General features: G+C 40.1%; 1 protein-coding gene across 2 annotated transcripts in view; it reads right to left on the reverse strand.

Annotated features, from left to right (window-relative positions):
- Positions 1 to 14,555, reverse strand: part of znf385a (zinc finger protein 385A) — a 76,941-nt gene extending 62,386 nt beyond the window's left edge. The window contains exons 1-3 of one of the 2 annotated variants that reach the window (XM_044114028.1): positions 13,640 to 14,554; positions 556 to 608; positions 324 to 396 (exon numbers count right to left, since the gene is read on the reverse strand). Coding sequence is in view for 1 of the 2 variants with exons in the window: in XM_044114010.1 (XP_043969945.1) it covers positions 13,640 to 13,649 (10 nt within the window). In the remaining variant the exon portion in view is untranslated. Of the gene's footprint in view, positions 1 to 323; positions 397 to 555; positions 609 to 13,639 lie in introns of both variants that reach the window. The other variant, XM_044114010.1, reaches the window with a different exon arrangement.
- Between the last annotated feature and the right edge of the window lie 879 nt (positions 14,556 to 15,434).

Here is a 15,434-nt window from a genome sequence, read left to right on the forward strand (position 1 = left end):
ATAACCTCAGACTGCGGCAGCGCAGCTCATTGAGACAGAAAATACAGTGACGTTTTACTGACCCAAAGAGAGGGGGTTATTGAAAGGGACGCTTTTAAGGAGAGATGGAGAAAGTGAGTCAGGCTCGGAGGACAGTAGAGCACAAAGAACTAAAAAAGATATTCAAAGGTCGACATGCAGAAATGGTGAAAAGTGGAAAATGTAACAGCCCCACTGAGGACTTACGATTTGTGAACGTCTTAGAAAAAGTGCAGAGAGTGAAGCGGGAGAGAGAGGAATAGAAAGAGAGAGAGGATGCTTGATTGTACCATGAAGTGTCTCACCTTGTTCTGCACCATGCACACACACAGCACCCCGGCTGTCAGGCAGCCTCTCTGTCTTTTTCCATCAGGCCAGCTGGGAAAAATGCATCATTCATGAGCGAAAACTTTACTTATTTAGCTGTGTCATCTACTATACGCTGTCAATAACTGTTTCTTCACTGGGACTCTGGCAGCAGGATGACTAAACGCAGACCACACATTCATCCAAAAGACAGCTCCGGTGGGGACATACCTGGTTTACATCAGGACGTCCTGAGCAGTATCAGAACCACAGAAACACGGGGTCTGTTAATGAGCAATGAAACAAAGTGAAATATATCAAACATAGATATAGTTCTACAAAATTAAGCCGATTAAAATGAGAGTTTAAATTTGTAAATTTCCTCAACACGTAGCCTTAAGAGGAAAACTACAGTTAGACTGTGCAGTATGAAGGTGTCATTATCTAGAAACCAACATGTGCTGCCCCAGCAGCCTTTTTGTCCAGCCTGTCCTCTTCCCTGAGTGCATGCTGCATCACAGCCCACTGTGAGGCTGCCTGCTGTGAAGGTCACCCTCCCTGCAGCTATGGATTACAGACGCAGAGTAAGGCAGAATATGACACTGCCCTCAAGGGGAGGTCTGAAGCTGAAGGCGACGGAGAAAGTCCTCGTCGACCAACCAGGACCAGAAAGTACTGCGAATGTAAATATGCAGTACGGGAAAGGACAGGTTGCCAATCTGGTTATACAACAAATTAAAAATACACAACTACTAGTGCTAGTAATAAAACAACAATGGCAATCATCATCATCAGAAATCCAAAGCCTGTTATTGGTATTACAGTATCGTGATGCATTTCCAGATATCAGTCTTCAGCTGTACAGGGTTGTTTTTGGTAAATCCAGTGACGATGTAGTAGAAAAGATAACTTCAGGTTTAAAGAAAGTGTTATCATAGTCAGATGTAGCATGCTTGACTTTAAAGACTAAGAAAAACCAAAGAAATAGAAGACTGTTTCAATTGAAAGTCATAACATATTTTCACTTTTTCAAACAGTCTGATGACTTGATCTCAAACCATCCTGTCAACTATCAATTTAATTTAAATATTTAATGAAAGATACACAGGCTTGGTTTGCTTGGGAAGAAATGTGCACTCATTTCCTGTATTTATTTCTTTGTTTTCTTATTTTCTTGGATGTGTTAATTTCTTTGGCCCACAATATTCTTTCATTTCAGATTTTGTTGTAAGGCAGTAGTGCTACCACCTGCACCACTGTGCACCCCTAGTTGTTTTTGTATAAGCATAAAAACTTAATTTAAATGAAAAAATGTTTTCTATAACAAAATGTGTTCTTAATGATTACATTTGCAACTTAAGAGCTCATTTCACATAAATGAAATCATATACAAACTGCAGTGCAGCCTTTAGATTTTTATGACCACACAAAAGTCTCAGGCACCAGAAGGTCAATTCTTTCAACAATTGATGATGCTTTTTCCTCAATTAAAAGTTGTCTGAAAGCCTCAGTAATTCCGTAAAACAATCAAATGTGTTCTTTTTGGATTTTTTTTTCTTTTTTAGTGAGACAGAAACTGATAGTTATTGGTTCTTTTAAGCATTCTGCCATTGTTCCAAGGTCTATGAGATGGAAAAACATGCCCTTTCAAACAATCACGAATGATATTTGTCAGATCTTGTCATTTCCAGCCACAACTCTCCCTGCTGTGATTTCAGAAATGCATCAAATTAGTAATGCCTCAACTTTTCATTTTCTTCAAATTAGGCCAACCCCCTTCTCTACTTATCACTGGTGAGGACACATAGCCTGTTACAACCTGTTCCAAAGCACCATAAGACAACTGTTGCTGGATGTAAAATTAAATAAGAACATTGTAAAAACTTTTGTGACCTTGTGATTTTTTAAGGTTTTTGTTTTACAAGACTTTCTGTCATCTGACATGAGTACTTTCTCTCATCTTCTTGTTGTTCTCCTACATGGCTTGGGGTAAACTGAGAACAAGACTTTACATTGCTTTATTTTAGCAACAGCTTTCTTCTTTCCATTCTTCCATAAAGATCTGATTTGCGAAGTAGAGAACTACGTTTACATTTACTAATTTGATGTCTTCTGAAGCTGGCTAGTTACACTGGACTTTATCCAGGAGTAGAAGAGTAATGAGTTGCGAATACATATGCAAACTACACTTGAGATAATTTATTTGTAAAAAGAAAAAGGAAATCATCTATAATTTTTCTTCTCTTATGTCATTAGGTCATGCTCTGTTCAGGTTTATTATATGAAATCCAAGTAAAGTGCAACATAATTTGTAACATGACAATATAAAACACTTTTGCAAAAACAAGGAAGGTATTTCTTATGTCCTATGTTTGGAGATAAGAAAAAGTGTAGATATTAGCTCTGTGATTGCACTTATTAATGTATATTAAGGTATTTTTGGTGTTTGAACTAAAATAGACATTTTATAGGAGTATATTTTGCATATTTTTTAGTATTTCACAGGAGTTTTTGGTTCCTAGTCTCTCTGAACATCAGGTTTCCACTGTATTTCTTGCTTTTATAAATTGTTTGTAGCATTACCAAATCTTTGGTAAGATTTTACTTTTATTGCTTTTATTATTTAGCAATAAAAGTAATAATTTCAAAAGTATGAGACATCATGAATGATAAGACTCCATCAAAGTTTTGTTTCATTACTAATTAGCATTTTGCCATCTTAAGGAGCATAAAAGCTGGTGGGTCAAGATTTAAAGAATAACACTGTTTACATATCTTGAGATGTACATACCCACCTGGCTTTCTGAAATAAATTTTCTAAACTGAAACATATCTCCAATCTCTTTTGACGTAAAAATGCTTTGTGAGTCTTTTGGGATTTAAATTGTTCAAAAAGGAAATGTAAATCTTGATGCAGACCAAGCTGAACAAAATTACATGAAATGTTGACCGTTGGTGCCCAAACCTTTGCATCATATCATGTATGTTCATATCTGTTTGAGCATTTATGCTCGTGTGATTCTCTAGTGAGTATTTAAGAAAAGGGAGGAGAACCCTGGCCTGCAAGCAGAGGACACAGGGACACCAATGAAAGCAAAAGAACACAAGCTGTCTCCCAGCAGGCTAATCCTCTAATGAAGATTTGTGGCTGTGGCTGGCTGGTGATTATTGGCCCAGCACAGGCACAAAAACCATCTTCAGAGCAACAGTAAATAAACAAGCTCTCAAATTTATACAAGCCGTCACGGGATAAACGAGAACATTCTGGGTGGGAAGCAAAAACGTCGGCATTTCCCAGTTTGGACTGGAGAATATGCTGCGATGCTCCCTGGCTGCTCTTGATGAACAAAATGCAGAGCAAGACCAAACATTAACGAGCATTATTCAAATATGAGCAACATAACAGTCATTTCTGGACTGTTAGTCATGTTTCAACAGGGCAACTTCTCTATCCTGACTATGCTAATTTTATGGAAATAGTTGGTCTTGAACCTTCTCCTCTGACTCCTGTTCGTTGCACTCTATCGGTGCTCCTTTGAACTCTGTTAACGCTGCCTGAGCTTAGGAGATGGATGAGAGCCAAGTGTCAAGTTCATATTTGAGTATGCAAAAGTTTAATATTCTATAAAAGTGAGTTTATTAGATAGAAAGAGATGAGGACACACATAAAAAAATAATCAAACTGTCTATGACAGGCAATAAAACATCGCTTTGGAAAGTGTAGATAAAAAGAGAAGGATAAGCAAATGACTCAGGTACCTCATCACCCCTGCCCCTTACAGCCTTCTAATCCACACCTATGGCATTTCAACCATCCCTCCTCCCCCATCTTCTCTCCCTCCCTTCAGGCAGTGGCAAGGGAGGCGTGATGCAAGTCCTGGCAGAGCTCCTTCCACCCCCTCTCGGCCCCCACCTCCTCCCTCGTTCCTGCTAACTGAGGGGTAGGGCCACTTATTCAGGGGAGGACTTGTTTGGAGACAGGTGTGCATACCAGACGCCTGTGTTAAGCCCTGTGCCACATGGATCCTATAACTACGAGCAAGCAAAAGGCTTCCCCGGCTCCCGTCCAACACCGAACAAAGAGATTCTTTTAGCTGAAGCTGAAGGTATACCGTGACTACAACCAGCGGGCAAAATGCCATAGACAACCGGTCACCTTTGCATCAGCAGACTTTACTGCATCCCAGCAGCCGAACATGAGCTTTATTAATCTGTTTCTGAAGAATTAGTTGGAGATGAGAGGGTGCCAGGGGTGGAGATCGGAGCTATTTTAAGTTGTTCATGTAACATCAAGGATTAAAGGCAAGCTTAGGGCTTCTTGGAAGGAAAAAAAATCCTTGGACTATTTAGTCAATTTGTTGAGTCTGGCAGTAAAACTGAAGTAAAAGTAGAGCCGCTTTGACATACGAGATCACAGAGTCAAGAGATGTCCTTGTGGCTACGAATTAAGACAGCATAATAGGATAACATTCCTCACTGGGTTTCAGATATGCTGCTCATATTTCCACTTTTTATGAGTCAGGTGATGCAAAGAAGCCACAGTTTAAAGCATGCTGTCATAAAATATAATTGGCTATAGCCTGCAGCCTCATTGTAACCATAATATTACCAGTCAAACTCATTTGTACACATTTCCCCTCTTTTGAGTCCCTATCTACCTACAGGATTCACTCCAGCCTCATTCTATCACTGCTTCCCAATAACGTTCTTCTACACTTTCATTGCCCCTCTTCACCCCCTCTGAATTGACCTTGCAGCAACTCAAGGAGAATTGATTTTTCTTTCGGTCTTTGTGTGAAACCTTATCTCAACAGCAGCCGGTCCCCTGAGCTGGATGGAGCTAGTTTTCTTTCATGATGACACTGTGCACTTCATTTTACCCTCTGCCTATTTTTGCTATCTTTGGTACCACCCTCCCCCATTTGCTCATCTCAACTTCCTTCATGAAGCCAAACAAACAGAGCAAGGATGTTTAATGTGGCACCTATCACTGCCAAGCATCAGCTCTGCTCAACCGTTTTACATTGAGATCCAGTTTGGGAGAGAATAAATCATTGGGCCTTCTCCTGCTAATACCTTAAGTATTTCATTATAATTTTTTTGAAAAAAGAAAAAAAAAAACATGGTGGTGTCTGTTACAAAAGTGTATAATTTATATATATATATATATATATATATATATATATATATATATATATATATATATTATTAGACATTAGACTAAATCTTTCCTGTTAGAATTAACGCATTAGAGATTTTTTTTAACTTCTCAATAAGAAAGTAATAAAAATATTACAATATAACCCTAATGCTAGACTTAGGGGGGGACAAATTGTGTAGTTTTTTACAGTATATGTAAATATCTAACTTGAACTGCTTGATTACTTGAACAAAAACCAAAGCAAAATCAAAAATAAGCACATGATGATGGATAAATAAATTAATCAAATAAAACCAACCAACCACATTTGTTGTCTCCTGGGCAGCAAATTTTTAAATAATTCCTCTCTGACGATTTTTATTCTGAGGGCTTTTGCAAACAAGGGTATTTTTTGTTTGCAACTAAGAATATACACCTGAGAGAAGAATGTCTAGTCAGGACGACTGGAAGAATCCCCTATGAGTTGACACTGACATCTGACATTTGGGCTGCAAGAGACGGTTTGTTGCTCTTTTTTCAATTTTTATTCAGGCAGGTGACCACTGCTGCTGCTACTGTCCCTGGGATGCTTCCGCCTCCACGAGCAACTCTCCTTTTAATTTTGGAGACACACCCTGACATAAAAGGCCAGTGCACTCCTTTAAAATGACAAGTGCTTAAAAGATGGAAAGCAGGACAGTAAAAGTAGAAGGGTGCCACAAAGAATGCTATAGATAAAAAGAGAAACACAGCAGAGAGAAGATGCTAAACATGTAAAAATTGGCAACTTTTTCAAAAAAGCAACAGCAAACTTCGGTCAAAAAAGGACAGAGAAAAGAAAATAAGACAAGAGACAAGATTGATTTTGCAATCAAGTCAATTTGTGCCATATAACATAACGTTGCCTAATTTAAATATTTTTATAATGCGACACCTCATAACTGCCTCAGTCAGAAGAAAGAAACAGCCTAGCAGCCATGAGCCCTCAAGTTCAGAGTGGACAGTTATGGTTCTTCACTGAGTGAACATTACTAAGTAATATAGTAACAATTTGGTGTAAAACTGCTTTTTATGAAAGGTGGCCTGATGATTCAGTTTATTAAAGTGACCAGAATTTTAATATGTGATTTAGTGACATGAGGCGAAGAAGACTTTCTCACGTATTCTAACAATGGACAGTTCAGGCATATGTTACTGTTTCAGGGTTGGCCATGTTTCTGAAAAACTACTCTTATGCAGAGGGGAAAAAACTATAATAAGGTCATTAGAAAGCTATGTTATACTGGGAATAACAAAATAGCAGAGAACAGCTTTTGTTCATTCTTAAGGTATCTTTGAACACTAATTTGCTTGATATTTGATATTGCAGAAAAGGAAATTCTGATGTAAAGAATAGTGTTGAAGATTTGCCCTTTATCTAAGGTTTCAATTTGTGAATTCAGTTGTGATGGAACCATATTGTGGCTAAGGAAAGAGAGCGTACTGTGTGAAAAAAAATTGTAACACTTTATATGTTTTTGTTATATTTATATTTACGCTTTTATATCATTCTTATGGTTTGAATATCTCTAAACACTTATTTGAGCAATATATAGATTCAGATATTGTTGAAAAGGATGTGCTATTAAGAATGCTACTAAAGATGTGCATTCATGTTGAAGTAAATATACAAAGAACTGAAAATGTTTTAGACTCAATTACAAAGCTTTACAGAACCCTGCGCTAATGTAATAATAATTCTTTTTAACTAAAGTTGAAAAGTCAAACCCTTTAAACTCCAAGGCTGAAAATGAGTCCAGCTCCAGACTCCAGGAAAGTGTGTTAAAATGTCTTGAAATTAAGGCAAACACGGTTTCCTATCAAGGGAAGGAAAAAAAAAAACATTAGATTCACTCAATTATGAGTCAATTATTAGAGACCCGAACCCACAGTAATAATAGATACACATAGGTTAGAATAGGATATATGAAAAATAACTGACTTTCATAATCAGCTTTCTCTTCTTTCATCATTTTATTTTATTATAAACAAAGGCTTCACCTTTGTTCTCTTGCCAAGCAAATGAATGATCATCACTGAGTTTGACTTTTGTCCAGCTCTCTGACTTTGTCCAGCTATCTAATATCCTTAGTTACTCCTAGCTTCTTATGTTTCATTTATATTGTTGTCTATTAGGAATGTCTCAGTCTGATTCCAGAATTATTTCAGGGATCCCAATGAAGCATTAAAAAAAAAAAAAAAAAAGAAACAACTTAGCAGACTGCACTGAACATTCAATCGTTGTTTTCACCAAGCTATATGTTTTCAAATCGGCTGCAACATAAGAGCTGTAAGTCATAAAGTATTGTAATAGAACGTGCTAGCTAGTGTTGCAAAGACGTCTGTAAAGGCAGACAGAGGTTTTGGTATTTTTCCAGGCCGTGCTGAAAGAATTAACCCAACTTGCTCTCAGACAAAGCAAAGTTAAGCAACACACTTAAGAGTAAACTCTTCATGGAGGAGAAACATTGACGAGGCAAAGATACAAGGTCATGAAGATTACAGAACAAGTGTCTGATCCACTGATGTGGTTGAGAACATTGGTTTTATTTGAAGCCACAGTGCATCCTCCTTGACACCATGCAGAGCTGGCAAACAAAGCTCATCATAAGCTGCAGGGTATGTTATGTGATATGACTGCTATTATCTTAACTACGGACATTTGGAGGTCAGACTTTTGTCTAATGTCAATGCTTAGCCTCACAGTTCAGTTAATTGAACAGTCTGGAAATAAACTCAGTTGTATTTTCCTGAGGTAAAAGATTATGTTCACCAGGTATTTTTGTTGCCGTTATTGACTTTGGTTTGTTTAACTAAAAACGGAGCAGTGCTCTATTCCCACAAAGCTGTAGGGGCATAAAGTATTTAAATGCCATCTATTTACAATACAAATGACTATAGAAAACACCATCGAACTGCCGTTTCAACTAAAATGTACTTGGCTTCTCACTATTAAACCATTCTGAATCTTTCGCAAACTTCATTGCCCAGGTGTCATCCATAACTTGTGAATGCAATACTGTAACACCATAATCGTGTTCAGTTGCTTTAAGGAATGGCACTGGAGGTTGCTGAGTACATGGCATGTTTTATTCAAGTTTTGCCAGGCACCAAAAGCACCCTGCACATTTAATGTTAAGCATTTTAAGAAATCAAGTTCTCCAGTGTTCCCTTGGCTTTGCCTTTAGTAAATGGTCTTTGAGAGAGGACACTGCAGAAAGGGTGATGGAGCTGTTGGAGCCAGAGGAGCCTCCACCTCCCTCTTCTCTGCAGTGTTACACACACCAAGGGGCCACACACACGCACAGATGCTCTAACAGACACAATGGGTTACCTTCCCACCAGTCCAATAACAGGCCTATTCATTAAAGTCCCTTACAGACAGTATTGACAGCCTGCTGACACATAGTCACTCCAGCATAAACAAATGGAGCAATAGCTAGGAGCAAAGGCAGGATGTGAGGAGGGAAAAAGACCTGTTATAATGGGTTTTTGACCTAGGAAAAAATCTCTGTGAGCATGGAGTGTGTGAGCCACACAGAAACAGGGTGGGGTGGGAGCTCCTACTTTGTCCAGAACACAAACACGTATTATTGTTCTCCCTGAGGTTTAGTGGAGTTGTCCCTCCATTGTTTAACGTGTGAAACTATCATGTTAGGTCACAACTAATACGTGTAATTTATTTTAAGGGGGCAGTATTATGCATAATCAACTTTTTGAAGCTTTATATTATCTTATAATACTACTCCTGTATCAAAAACATACCTGGAGTATTCCCTTGATTATTTTATGCATCTTTAAGAATTTTTTAAGCTCCTATGGCAGCCGTTCAACTGTGCAAATTGCCTCGGTGGACCGGCGCTGCCTTCTAGCTTTCCAAGCTTCTGAGCTTCTGCCTCACAAAGCAGCCCTTCCCTGTGACTCTCACTCAGCTCCTCCAGACTAGCTAGCAGCAATTTGCAAACACCTGGTGGAACTGCACATCTGCTGAGCTCATTATTCATGCTATTTCTCAGAGAAATGCTGGTAAAAACTTTGTCAAATGATTAAGAGCAATGTCATGATTCAGAATGTGCACATTTCTATTAAGTCATATTTGGATACTGGATTTTTATAATGACTTAAGGAAACATGCTATTATGCTATAAAATGGCAGTAGGTGCCTGGAAAATACTGCCCCATTTTTAAAACAACTATTTGAAGCAATGTTTTCATTGAGGGCCTTATGGGTAATGGAGACTGCAGTTGCAGAAATTGGCTGATTCTTAACTCGATCAGTCCTCACCAATGATTTAGCAGGCCATAACTCAAAAATCCCTTCTTTTTTCTAGTTGATGAATGCACCATCGTACAAATTGAAGCCTAATTTATACTCCTTAGTCGTCGTCCCAAATGCAAAGCGTGAGGTATAGAGGACCGCCTCCCTGGCAAGGAGGGGTTGCAAGATAACTTTTCCTACCTAACACAGTGATATTGTTGCAGAGTAGACTAGGGGACTGCCGGTTGGTTTTTCGTATCTTGCGTATATGTACCTTTTGTTACATCTTCCAGGATACCGTTGTGTTATGTCTTAAGACTGAGGAGGGAAATGTGTGTTGATTAATATAAATATTATCATATTTATTTATTATCAAAAGGGGGGAAATGTCATGGAAAAATTACAATAAGGTCACATCTGCTAGTCATGTTATATGAAATGTTTATGAACTCTCACCAAAAGAATTATTTGGGTTACATGCAGAAGGTTGGAAGTTGTTTTCTGCAGCTGCATCAGAACCAGACTGTCTTGCACCTTGTTGTTAATTCTTTATCCTTGGTATAAAACTCATGTGTTGTCTGTGCCTGGGAGAGCTTTTGCGAGCTTTTCGTCCAGACTTGCTTCATTACTGGTTGTCCTACAAGCTCTCTGTATTGTGCACAATATATGAATAAACCTGATTGAGTGATTTCACCTGAACAGTGCTTGGAAATAGTTTTTTTTTCCACGACAGCCTAGTGCTAGCTTCAGTGTGTATTCATCATGTTTGCATTTTTTGCTTAATTTTAAATTTATACCACACTTTATGCATACCCAATGTCTGACTATAACTACTTTATCCTTTTAGCCCTAAACAGTGAGCATATTGTGACAAAAATGGGGAAAAATCCCCCACAAAACTGCAGAGTTTCTAAGAGACACTGTTTTCAATGGCGGAGAGGTGGAGAAAAATAGGTAAATTGCAGAAGCAACAGCTATGCATGCAGGTCAGCACAGAGGCAGACTTCATGAAGACAGATTAGGCCTGCGTGGGCACACAAACACAAAGACAAAGAGACAGATAGACTGGAAAGCCCTGAACTCAGAGTCTGATTCAAACAGACAAGACAGATGAGACAGGGAAAAACATTCAAACATGAACTGATCTCGAGATGGTGGAGGTGTCCCCCCAGTCCCCACCCATGAAACAAGAAAAAAAAAACACAATGTGAAGAGGTTTTAAATTGAATTTGTGAGGGAGAATGTTGCTAGACAGCTTTATGATAGCACATCTGGTGCCAGTGGAAAGACATAACGGAGAAAGAGATGTTTTAACCAAAAGTTAGTGTTATACCATAACCTCCCATATGGCATGTATCTTTTCTGTTTTCTAAGAGAGCGTGTCAGCTCATCTCAGTTCTCCAAACCTTTTAACACACAACAAACTCTACAACGGAAGCTGCCGAACTTGCTGCAGAGTGAATGTCAACCAGTTAGCTAAGCTCACCAGATAGTTGCTGATGTTATCTGCACTGTCGTCACCGTCAGAGCTGCTACAAGCCTCTGCCAGGTCCCAAGAACTACTGCAGTGCTCGTCAACCACAGTATAAGGGTAGAACTTTGATGGTGAGGTTTTTTGCTCAAGGTCAGAAAAACGGAGGGCAAAAAAGGTTGATGGCCAGAGTTGGTGAAGCATGCAGTTTATTCAGGCGTATTCTCAGCGTTCAGGGCTCACACACAAATGTTTTAATATTCTTTCTTTACAAGGCGCACAGGCCATTTACCTTGAAAAATGTTATCATACCTTACAAGGTGTATATCAATGAGCCCAATCAGAAAATTTTCTGACTGGAACTGGAAATCAACTTGTAACAGAAAGGTAAAGGTCATTGCAATGACATTATCCTTTTTTGGCAGAAAAGAACCAAAAATGCTAAATAACTCAACACAGCATTGTGAAAAAGCATGTTTCCTCTCTGCAGATTTTTTTCTGTATTTGTTCATTTGTAGCAGTATTTATAATCCAACAAACAAATGCGACAGGAATAAACAGGTTAGATTTTTCAAATTATGGTTTTTTTTAGTGAGGAAAGAAAAACTTCCCAGAACACCATGCCAAAGGATCTCATTTAGATTTAGGTCCAGACTTTGACTAGACCTCTACAAAACTTTTCTTGAACAATTTAGATGTGCTTCAGATCATCATGCTTCTGCATAAATTTAAGGTAAGCTGGATATTCTCCCTCAGGATGTTCTTCATATTTTTGTAGATTGGGAAATTATGTGTTGCTTTATCAAAACTTTTTTGCCTGTTTCATAACTTCAGGCAGGTTCATTCAAATTATTTTCTTGATCATAAATTTGTTTTTCACATTTGGACTTTGAAAAAGTTTTTTCCTTCATAATTGACATACCGTAATAATTTAAAATGTGCATTTTGCATTTACTCTGGTTTCCTGTACCAGAACCTCACTTCAAAGGATCATATATACCCCTTTAATCAGCAGAAGCATTGGTTTTGGGATTAGACATGAAGGTAAAGTGTTTTGCAGTAAGTTACAGGATTATAATTTAAATGAGGTCAATATGCTGTAAAAAATCTGCAGTGAAAGCAACATAGCCTGAGTGTGTTTCTGCAAAGGGCCTCATTGCAAAGATAAATTCCACATTTATTACTTTTGCCCAGTCTCCTTAACAGTTAAAACTGACAGCATAATAACTACCTTAAGCTAAAACCATTAAAGTGGCGTAGCTGTGCTGCTGTTAGCACGTCCAGGTTGAATATCATTTACTGCAGCTGCTACCACCTGCAACCCAAACAAGACAGTACTCGTCTAATTGCTAAGTCAAAATATTCACTTTTGACCAGCTGCAAAAAAAGAAAAAATTCAATGTGCAATTAGGTAAAACCCAACTTTTTATATGTATATATACTTCATAGCTTTCGCTAACTCTACATGTACGCTCTTCAACATGCATACTTCTGCTGGCCCTCACAGTCAAGAGTCTACACGACTCCCTATAATCATTAAAGATGTCTGCATGAAAAACATGCCTGCCGGGTGGGCAGAGAAGCGGAGCGGTGCCTGAATCAGCCCAGGCATGCGTTAAAACAAAGTGGCCTCTCCTTCAGAGCACATAGCAACACAGACAAACACACGCATACACGCACACATTCGCAATGCTGAGTCCCCCCCTCAAAACTTCCCCCCAAACACACACACAGTCTCATAGAAACGGCCATACACAAATGAGAATACTCTAGAACACCTATATCTATCCTATTTAAACAGTAGCTGGACTCATCCTCCATATGAATGCACACAGAAGTCCCTCCTTCAAGCATGGCCAGTATGAGAGCTGCATACTAAAGAAGGAACTGCTAGCAGGCTGACTCAAAGCAAAGCAACAGTGCAAGATTAACTGCAAACTAACATGTCCTGCCTGGTGGAGACTGGCTCATTCCCTGTAAATGGTCGCATTATTTCTTTTCCCCCAAGAAGCTGTGTTATCTCAAGAGATGAAATTCCCCCACGTGGTCCTCTCTATTTGTATAAATTTCCATCCCTTATCAGTAAGTTTGGACGAAAGCATCCTTGTCAGCTCTCCTCCTCTGGCAACACACACATAGGAATGGTTGAGTCTGGTCATGTGACCAAACAGCTCTGAAACACTTTGACCTTCACTGTCATCACTCACACCTGCCTCAGTAATGGCACACTACTGTCGTAATTACGCACGCTGACCATGACTTTAAAGGATTTATCCAGGCGCACCAGACGGAGCAGAACATGGCATTAATCAGGAGCTGCTGGTGGCCAAGTTTAAGTAGGGATTAGTGGCTGACCAAAAATCCTGTGCACCGAAAAAAAAGGAAAGAAAAGACAGAGACAACTCACCCAGAATCATGCTGTGTGGGTTTGTGTTGCCTTTGGTATCCCCTGGGGTTGGCAGGTGTTTCCCCCCCACTTGCCCGAGTCTCTCCTGCTTTTGCCGAGAGACAACAACAAAAATGCTCCAAAAAAACCCCCAAAAAATAAAAATTCAGAGTCGTCCCCCCCCCTTCCACTCTCCGGAAAGACGCAACTCAGAGAGGCAGTGCTGGATGTGGAGACAGACTGCTGTTGCTGCTGCTGCTACTGCTGCTGCACATGTCGTCCCTTGCGCCTGCCCTCTCCAGGTGAAAGACTGTGTGTGTGGAACAGAGAGCGCGTCGGTGCTCTTGTGAGTGTGAGTGTGGATATGTTAGTGCGCGAATGAGGAGGGGGGGGGGATCCAGTGTTTCTGCAGCGGTGGCTCAGGTATGCCTGAGGACAGTGTGAGGAGCAGAGGACGGTGAAGGGAGAAAGAGAGAGGAGAGCGAGGGGGGTAGGGAGGTTGAGCCTAAAGTGTGACAGCCAATCACAAGGGGGAGGGCTACAGAGCCCTGATCTTCTACTCCACAGCAGCCAAGAGGAAATGCAGTGGTCTCCAGCAAACAGCTGACAAGCACTTTCCTTTCATCTGTACCATTTCACAGGAGGCTTCAAAAGAAAACAAAAAAAACTGGGGAACGTCCTCCTTGCTATGTAAAGGCAGCACCTGCTTTGGTCTCGCACAGAAAAACACACACACACCTGCACCAAAACGCACACACACACACACACACACACTCTCTTTTCCCAGTCTCACTTTCTCTCTGCTTCTTGTTTTTGGGGCTGGGTATAACCTAAAGGCACCTTACATGCCTCTGCTCTGATTGGTGGCAGACTTGGCCAATGGGAGCGACGGTACACACTTGTCATCATGCAGAGTGGAAGTCATGAAGGAGAGACAGAGCTTGACTGAAAATGCCATCTCCCTCTCATTTTTCACATTCACCCCCTGTAAGAGCCCAGTCTCCTACATCTGTTTACAGCACTTGTTCTCCACCTCTTCCCTCTCCTGCCCTCCCCTCTCTCTCTGTCCTTTGACTCCACACCTATGTGGACTTGTTAAAGGATTAACCTTTTATTTGTCCTTCCCTCCTTCCATCTCCTGACCCTTTCAAGCAAAGTTAGACATTTTATCGTCTGAGCTTTTGTCAGAGGGATTGGAATTCAGACAGGGAGAGCGGGAGCAGTGGGGAAGAGAGGAATGGTGGGTGGGGGGGATGCCAGGGGAAAAAAAAAGAAGAGATGAAATGGGAAGCGACAGAGCGGAGGAAGCAGAAAAAGGAGGGGGAGAGATTAAACTAAACACAAACTGACAGAGGGATGAAGAGACGTGGAGAGACAAGAAGAGACGACCAGAAGGAAACGCAGACAAAGAGAGAGGAAAGCTGTCAGAGCCAGGAGAGAATTAAGCAGGACCTCAGCAAGGCATTCACTAATTGAAGAGGAGCTTCACAGACAGTTGTTTTATGGTCCAATTCCACCACACTAAGAAGCCACTCAGAAAAATGTCCGCTGTCATGTTCCCGAACTGCTTCCTCCTTCCAGTTTCTCCTTCATGAAGGAGAAATCATAGGACAGCTTGGGAGAGACGTTTTCTAAAATCACAGCCCCGACATTACCGAATAGCTTGGTGCGTTAGAGAAGGCTTAACAAAACTGTCAAAAAAACTAATCCCCTTGGGCTGGCCTGCTTGCAAACACAACAGATATAACCACGTGAGCCTGAGGCGACAGCAGAAAGCTGTCTGATGTTTTGCTTTTTTATTTTCTAACTGTATTCT

Source organism: Gambusia affinis, linkage group LG01 (genome assembly GCF_019740435.1).
Source record: "Gambusia affinis linkage group LG01, SWU_Gaff_1.0, whole genome shotgun sequence".
Classification (NCBI taxonomy): Eukaryota; Metazoa; Chordata; class Actinopteri; order Cyprinodontiformes; family Poeciliidae; genus Gambusia; species Gambusia affinis.